This window comes from Hippoglossus stenolepis, chromosome 6 (assembly GCF_022539355.2).
Source record: "Hippoglossus stenolepis isolate QCI-W04-F060 chromosome 6, HSTE1.2, whole genome shotgun sequence".
Lineage (NCBI taxonomy): Eukaryota > Metazoa > Chordata > Actinopteri > Pleuronectiformes > Pleuronectidae > Hippoglossus > Hippoglossus stenolepis.
In genome coordinates, this window is record NC_061488.1 from 23,431,230 (window position 1) to 23,439,340 (window position 8,111).

The 8,111-nt window shown below is 39.7% G+C and overlaps 1 protein-coding gene across 2 annotated transcripts; it reads left to right on the forward strand.

Moving 5' to 3' along the window:
• The first annotated feature begins 388 nt into the window (after positions 1-388).
• si:dkey-8e10.3 (serine/threonine-protein kinase SBK1) lies at positions 389-6,160 on the forward strand. Of its 2 annotated transcripts, XM_035160311.2 has the most exons (5): positions 389-492; positions 606-638; positions 1,548-1,716; positions 2,222-2,424; positions 3,966-6,159. In XM_035160311.2, the coding sequence occupies exons 3-5, from the start codon at positions 1,554-1,556 to the stop codon at positions 4,638-4,640; spliced, it is 1,041 nt and encodes a 346-aa protein (XP_035016202.1). In that variant the 5' UTR covers positions 389-492; positions 606-638; positions 1,548-1,553; the 3' UTR covers positions 4,641-6,159. The 2 variants fall into 2 exon arrangements, with proteins under 2 accessions (XP_035016202.1, XP_047196423.1); XM_047340467.1 differs by lacking the exon at positions 389-492 and having other exon boundaries at positions 610-638; positions 3,966-6,160.
• The last annotated feature ends 1,951 nt before the right edge of the window (positions 6,161-8,111 follow it).

Sequence of the window (8,111 nt, forward strand, 5' to 3'; positions counted from 1 at the left end):
ATGTGTGACTGATATGAAATTTTGGGCATTATTGTGCAGCTGCATTAAGTAGTGAGCTCAGTGAGAGGAAGCTGTGAGGCTCAGATGCACTTCTGAGTCGACCTACGCCCTGCACTCGTGTTTGTGTGAACGGTGGAGACAGAGCAGTGAATGTGTCAAGCACGACAAAGTTTTAACATGAGAATCAGTGACATCTGTATGTGTGGAACTTTATGTTGATGCTTCTCATGTGCATAGACAATACATCTGGTACATATTAACGTGTGTAGCTGACTGTGTGTGTGTGTGTTTGTGTGTGTGTGTATGTGTGCGCGTGGTTGTGTGTGTGTGCGCGCCCTTTGCAGAGACAGTTTGTAATCAGCTGTCACAGTGGGCTCTGTCAGAATTGCAGCAGTTGAGAGCAGACCTTCGTGCTAAGCAGTGAAAAGCTCTCAGGCCCACTCTGAGCTCTGGTACATGCAGGAGCAGCAGCAGCGGAGAAGGTGAACGACAGTAAGGACAAACTTTCCACCTGCACTCCCACAACATATAGCTGCCTCTTGACAGCTGTGAGCCTGGTGGTGTGAGTCTCTTTCATTGTGTGTGTTTGGTTTACCTGTTTTCAGACTCACGTGACTGTATTGGGATCAGACAAAAAGGTAAGACCTACAAGCAACCAATTATGAATCATGGTTAATATGAAGAATTGTCCAACACTGCTATTATTTAATAAAACTTCACTACAGTTAATGAAGTAATAAAACTAGTAACAGTATAACAAAATATGTTCATGTGATTTTCACTCATTTACTAGGCCACCTGGACTCCCCATTAACACAGTGGTTTAATGAGTTTGAATGTATCAGTGATTTAATTATAAAAATAACTTAGGCCGAGGCCGCTTTACAGAGAAAGGAAAGTCAGAGACTTATAACATAATGTAATGAATACAAAATGAAATGCATGTCTAAAAGTGTTTGTTTTTTAAATTGACTGTGTATTTTACACAACTGCACATATACAGTTTGTAAATGAGAAATCAGGTCAACCAAACCAAGGCCCAGTCAGTAGTCATTGTTGAAAAGAAGCATTTGTGCAAATTATAATATAATTTGCTGAAGATAATGTTTTTTAAATAAAAAAAACAATAATGTTTTTCAAAATGTAAGCATTTGTTATGCTTTGTTTCTAATAACAGTTCTGATAGATATGCCCAGCAGAGACAAAGGTCTAATACACTGTACTCTTCATGTGTAACTAAATACATTAATAGTGACATACTGTTGCATTCTTGTCATTTTATATATCAGATACTATAGTACATATTCTCAGGACCAGATTATACTCAAACAAAACAATACAAAGTGTTTAGTTGTTCCAAATGGCAACACTTGAAGTTACTTGAATTTTCATGTTTTTCTTGACATATCTTTGATCTGGAGCCATTTCATGTGAATGTAAACAAATTGACATTTGAAAGAATTGATTCGTCCTGTTTTTAATAATTTACTTATTTTGTAATTTGTGAAAAACCTTCACAAACACTTCTTTGTTCTGGCCATGTGTAGGCAGAGATGATTGAGCTGGGCCTCGCTGACGGGAGCCTGATCGATGAACTGATGGAGCTGACGGCTCAGAGCCTCAGTCAGCGGGAGATCCAGGAGCACTTCAACATCATCAAGGAGATCGGCAGAGGGAAATACGGCAAAGTGCTGCTGGTGACACACCGCTTTAGGGGTATGACTGCACTTTGATATCTAATACTTATATGAGAGAATGAATTACGTAAAAATATGTAGTTTTGGATCATTTTATTTATATCTATTTGATATTTCAGAAATCGGGTTGTCGTATTATCGAAACATGATGTTTTCCACTTAACAACTGTAGAAAAGTTGTTTTGTAATGATGCAATTGGCATAGAGCTGTTAAAACCCACAACATTCATTCCAGGCACACAAAACACCTCTGAAACTTTGCAGATAATGTTTTTGCTGTATATGAAGTTGATGCATATCTGACAATGTTGTAGCTGGAAATAAATAAAGAGCTAAGGAGAGAGAAGGAAGGACCTTAACAGACCATGTAGATAATTATAACTGTAAACAGCAAATGCCGAGTATCAGTGCAGTATCACAGAAGTGATCATAGATATTTTTAATGCTGCAATAAGACATTAGACAAAGGAGGTGTGAATGAGCAGTGCTAATAATAACCACAGTAAAGTATGGATGGTCTGCAGGGACTCCCATGGCCTTGAAAGTGATGCCCAAAGCCTCGACTAAGCTGCAGGGCTTTCTGCGAGAGTACTGCATCTCCTTACACCTGTCCTGCCACCCCTGCATCGTGGGCCTCTTTGGCATCGCCTTCCAGTCTAATGAGCACTACTGCTTCGCCCAGGAGCTTGTCGTTGGCAGGGACCTATTTGCTGTCATCCAACCAAAGGTGAGCCAAACATTGGCATAACAGGACTAATGGTTCTATTTTAAAACAAACTGGCAAGTGCATGAAAGGTGTGTTCAAATCGACTTCTTCTGCTTAAAACAGAAAAAAAGTTGTACTTGGTCATTTGGTTAATCCTAGGTGTGTTTGGTGGGTAACTAGAGTCTGTCATTCCCTTCAAAAGCCAGGTACACTTGGATCTTGTACAGGAGTGTGTCAAGAGACTTTGGGGGCTCAAACCAAAAGGGAATTGGGAAGGATTAAATTAACCTCCTGCCCCCGCCCCCCCAAAAAACAAATCTCTAAAGTCATTTGGCTTCTGGAAGGAAGCTAGTGTGGACTCATTAGGGGGCTTTTGACCTTTCCTTTGCTGTCACATGTGCATAGGCTATCATAGAATTAAAAGGGGAGTCTCACAAAATGGTTGCCGTTGCTGTGGATCAGCTGTTCGCAGGGGCCACCTCTTTATCTAATAAAATTGTCTATTTGCTAAGTAGTTAGAAATACATCAGTAGACCATCTGTGTAAAACAAGCAGAGTGTATGCGTTTTGAGTGCTCATATCTATATGGGCATACTACTATCTTGATAATGCACCTTTAAATCTATCATTAAAACAATTGTCCGATCGATTTAAGATAGCAATACACAAACAATGCACCTGATCACAGCTCATTTAAAGACCAAGTAGTAGTATCTTTTTATTCAGTCATGAAAACATTATTAATATTATACACATAGTCAACAGTCGATGTACAAGGTGACTGAAAAGGCACAGGCAGGCGCTTATACAGATGCTTATACAGTAAAGGCCTGTCCTACGTTTTTGTCCATCTAATTAATCCTCCAGATTTAAACAAACAAAGCAAAACATACAAATTATATACACATTTTTTAAAACAAATCATTTGTGTTTATCCGGGTTAATCGAATGAAAATTGCGTGTCTAGACGCGACTTTGCATTGACCTTGTATGTAATCTTGACCCACGAAAAATTAGCGCCGCGTCAGGTGTGACCTCACCATTAGAAGACAGCCATGGTAGCGGGTGTAGCCCCATAGGTCCCATCAGCACTCTGTCAGTGACTCTGTCAGTCTGTCACAAAGGTTTCTCTGCACCAACCTTACTAAGGAAATACAAATGTTATGTTTTAACCTATGATCTAGATCAAGTCAATATAATCAATTTTCTGCACCTAGCGAGTGAAGGTGGCGATGCTAATAAGCTTGGAGAGTGGATGTACTGTCAGGGAACAGTGGAGCCATGTTTGTTGTTCTTATTCTTTTGTGAGGATACTTGTTTTCATCCCAGAAAAGATGGCAGTAAAGATCCATGTGCTCATCATTCTGTGCTCAGAAGCCCGTGTGACGGAATAGTAGACAGTGCTAAGGTGATCAATGGGGCTAGGTACAGCTGAGTGGTAACGTCAGCATACTAATGCTCTTAATGTGGTAATTTTCATTCTGGCCCATTTGCAAAATGATAAAAAGTGCTCTATCCTCTATTCATTTATTTATATATATTTTATTATGCTTTTATCTCAGGTGGGTATTCCAGAATCTTCAGTCAAACGTTGTGTCCTCCAGATTGCCAGTGCTTTGGAGTTCATCCACAGCCATGGCTTGGTCCACCGAGATGTCAAGCCTGAAAACATTCTTCTGCTGGACAATCATTGTACCCAGGTCAAGCTGGCAGACTTTGGCCTGGCCCAGAAGAGAGGCACAATGATACGATTCATCACAGGCACCCTGCCCTACATGGCCCCAGAGCTTTGTACCATGGCCATGCTGGAGGGGCAGAAAGAAGTGACTGCTCCCCCTCTGAGCGTGGAGCCAAGCCTGGACACCTGGGCCTTTGGAGTGGTTATCTTCTGCATTCTTACGGGCTACTTCCCCTGGGAGCGCTGCATGGACTCAGACGACTTCTACCTGGAGTTTGCTGACTGGTGCAGAATGGAAGAGAGACCTATCACCGAGGAGGACATTCCTCCTCTGTGGAAAAGGTTCACTCCAGAAGCCATGGAGATGTTTGGTAAGCTCCTGGCTTTGGATGCAGGAGAGAGGTGTACAGTTGGGGAGGTGAGAGCATATGGAGAGAAGGACTGGCTGAAGAAGGCATATGGGGACGAGCAGCAGAAGACAACAGAAAAAGAAAAAGCCAGCATCTCTAGAAATACATCTGTGCATAGCAAGGTGGAGGAACCTCCTAATGCTAAGTAACTTGCAAACCGTATTATTGAATCCTCTTGAACTTCGTAATTATACTATACTATGGGCTCTATCTTTTGATTGTAGCACATGATATAAAGCACATGGTTCAACTTCTTTTGGGGCATGTCCAAAACCCTTCATGCTTGTTCAACCGCAGTTAGAAAAGAGATCGCTGAGCCAGGTCCATGATTCAAAAGGGTTGTACTTTCTAATTCATCATGGCTGTGTTCTGGGCCATCTCCCATTCCCTTTAAAAGCCAGGTAGAGAACATCTCAGCTGGTTTAGTCTAAAACTAGGCCCTGAATCTCAAAGGCCAATATTTCATGCAATTTGCAGTGATGGTAAATGGACTGAACTAGACAGCGCTTTCCTGGACTTATCAACCACCCATTCAAGCACACATTTACACAGCGTTTCTAAATGCAACGCGTTTCCTATCACACATCCTGAATGGAGGCACATTGCATCCACACTGTAAAGTGTCCAAAAAAAGAAAAGATGATTTCACAGGGATGAGTCCTTAACCATTCAGACATACTTTATATTAACGGCAACTGCAACATGCCTGATTCAATTCCAGCTGGTACCCTCAGTGGCACTCCTCTCTATCTCTTTGTGGAAGTGTATTCTTATCATATGAGTAAGTAGGAAATAAATGTACAAACCATGACTTTTTATTTGTGTTAATGGTTATTCTTCAGTATTAAGCTGAGATCAAGTCTGTGCATCTGACAATATTCCAGTTTCAGCTCCTGCATTGTTCATATAATAAAAAAATATTTGTAAAATTACTTGGTTCATTTAAATTATTTACATGTGATGCAAGACATGAAATCACCTTGTTAACAGCAAAGAACTCTTTGTTATACTTGTTTTTGTTGTTGACTCCTAACAAAGCAACCGAAGACCATCTACAATTGCAGTTCTTCAATTACATGAATGATCTGAATAAGTGTAGTAATGCAGTCAGTACATATGTTGCTGCACAAACTAAATAATATTGTTGAGAGTTTAACAGTGGAATATTTATTTACATATTTTTTCCTGACCAGCTTTAATGTTGATATAGGATTTATTTATCCTCTGTGTTAATTAGAATTTTCTGCCAGGTCAACTCGAAAACTTCTCATAAATTACATCTGCACTGATAACATTCGCAGATTCATATTTTTCTTGAGTTATATTTGTGAGCATACCCAACTGTTTGATTTTAAAACAATAATATTCAATTACGAAATGTATATAAATAAATAGGTTTAGTAAAAAACTATGTTGCACAGTGGGAGTCATTGCTTGTTCTTACCGTGTCAGTAACACAGTTCACATGATTGTTGTATTATTGTTCAGAAGATTGTATATATGTTGAAATGTATATACAACACAATTCAAATGAGTCATCATCAATAAAATGCAATTTTCAGCCACCTTCCTGAGTTGATATATTATACTATCTTCTGTCTCTGCCTCACTTCACTGACCTTATTCAGCCTCTTTCCTCTTGACAATCTGCTGCAGCTGGTTCTCCATGATGGATGTCTTTGTTTGTGTTGGGGTGCATGGGACACCACAGGTGCTTTCAGTACTCAGCGTGTCAGCATCTGAGGAGGGCAGACCTCAACTTGGCCCGAGCTCTAGCCCTGCATGCCCCCATCATGCTTTACAGCATATTTAGGGCATTACACAACACCAGGGTCATCTTTCCATTGACTTCTGGTCCTGACTGCACATCATACGCTAATACAGCCAAGGCAAATCCTACCGCAAAGCCTGCGACAGCATATGACTCACTAACTATATGTGCTGGTGTTTACACACATAACAGTGTTTTAAAAGATTAAAATAATGCTTTGCATACCTACGTTGTGTCATTATAGGAGATATATAAATGTTTCTTTCTATGTCTGAAGTCTTGCCTTTAAAAATAACTTATAGACACATTTAACTTTTCAGGTTTTTCATTGCACAGAAGTGAGAGATCATGCTTTCCTGTACAAGTACAAGTACAAGCTGATACTTACACTGTAAGTATCATATCTAAGAAACTCTGTACATGACAATCAGATGTTTAATCATCACAAGCTTTCCTTCATCATTTCCCTTTGTCTTTTGACTGACATATTTAATGCTAGAGTACCAACCTATTAGTGAATTCTTATGAACTATATGTACATTTATATATTATATGCAACTAAACTTTGCTTAGTAATTAATTAATAAAATTGCATATTAAATAGAATGTTTAAAAAAGGTAAAATGCATAAAAGACATTGGTTAACTTTCCTCCAGCAAATGCAACCTTGGAGGTTAAAGTTAATATTTCCTGCAGGTGTTCTTCAGCTGCTTTTGTTGACAAACAAATCCTGTTAGTGCAAAGGCAGCATCGCAACAAACTGTTACTAAACAAACTAAATACTGAACTGCAGGAAGTAGTACTCTTAGTAATAGTGCATTAGCACAGCTCTAAAAAAGACAAGTATTACAGGCAGGCAGATACTTTGCTCAGGGCTTAATCCTGTAGCAAGATAATGACTCACAACATTAAAAGTGAAGAACTACACAGAAGCGTCACATGATGAAGAGCAGCCACAATCTCCAGACTTCCACCCCATGAAGCTGGTTTGAGAAGAACTGCTCATATGATTTAACATGATCCAGGTTGAACTGCACAACCTCCCACTCTGTCATGTAGTGATTGAGGTACTGGTGTTATCTAAATGAATCCACTATTTATGCAGCTTTAGTGCTTTATTGCATCAAGTTATAACGTGCTTTTTCCTCATTACATTGGAGGATATGGGACAACTCTGAAAGTCCTTGTTTACAATTCTGCCATTCACACAAACACACACACACACACACACACACACACACACACACACACACACACACAAACAGTCATGGTCAAGATATCCAGGCTTTCTGCATGGCACCATACACCCGGTGGCACTATTAATAATACTACCCATACTCTCTGTTATGGAAAATCACCACAACTGGGGCCTTTCTCCCAGCTGATGACTCATCTGTCCCCAACCTCCATAGAAACGCAGCAACAGGCAGCTGAAGAAACTGTTCTCTACATTAAATCTGTGTTTCCACAGATTAGAACCATGAGACACCAGAGGAAAACTGATGTTTGATTTTAATTCACAATAGACTTTTCGGTCCTCAATAATCCATGAGAGAATACGCTACGACTGAGTATTACTGAGTATTTACGATAATATCCTAATATTACAAGAAAAGGTTTCATATATACAAAAACAAAGTTGTAAGAGTAGAGACAGGATTGAAAACCTTATCTGTTCACAAACAGATCCCCATGTCTCCATTGTATCTATTTCAGCTCCAGCCCCAGAGCAGCCGACTTAATTCTACATCATGAACCATCAGCAAGGCTTTCTGACAGCGGGGCTGAGTGTAATGTTTTCATATCATACGAGAGCTGCTGCTTACAAATTAGTCCCTTTGGGTGTATC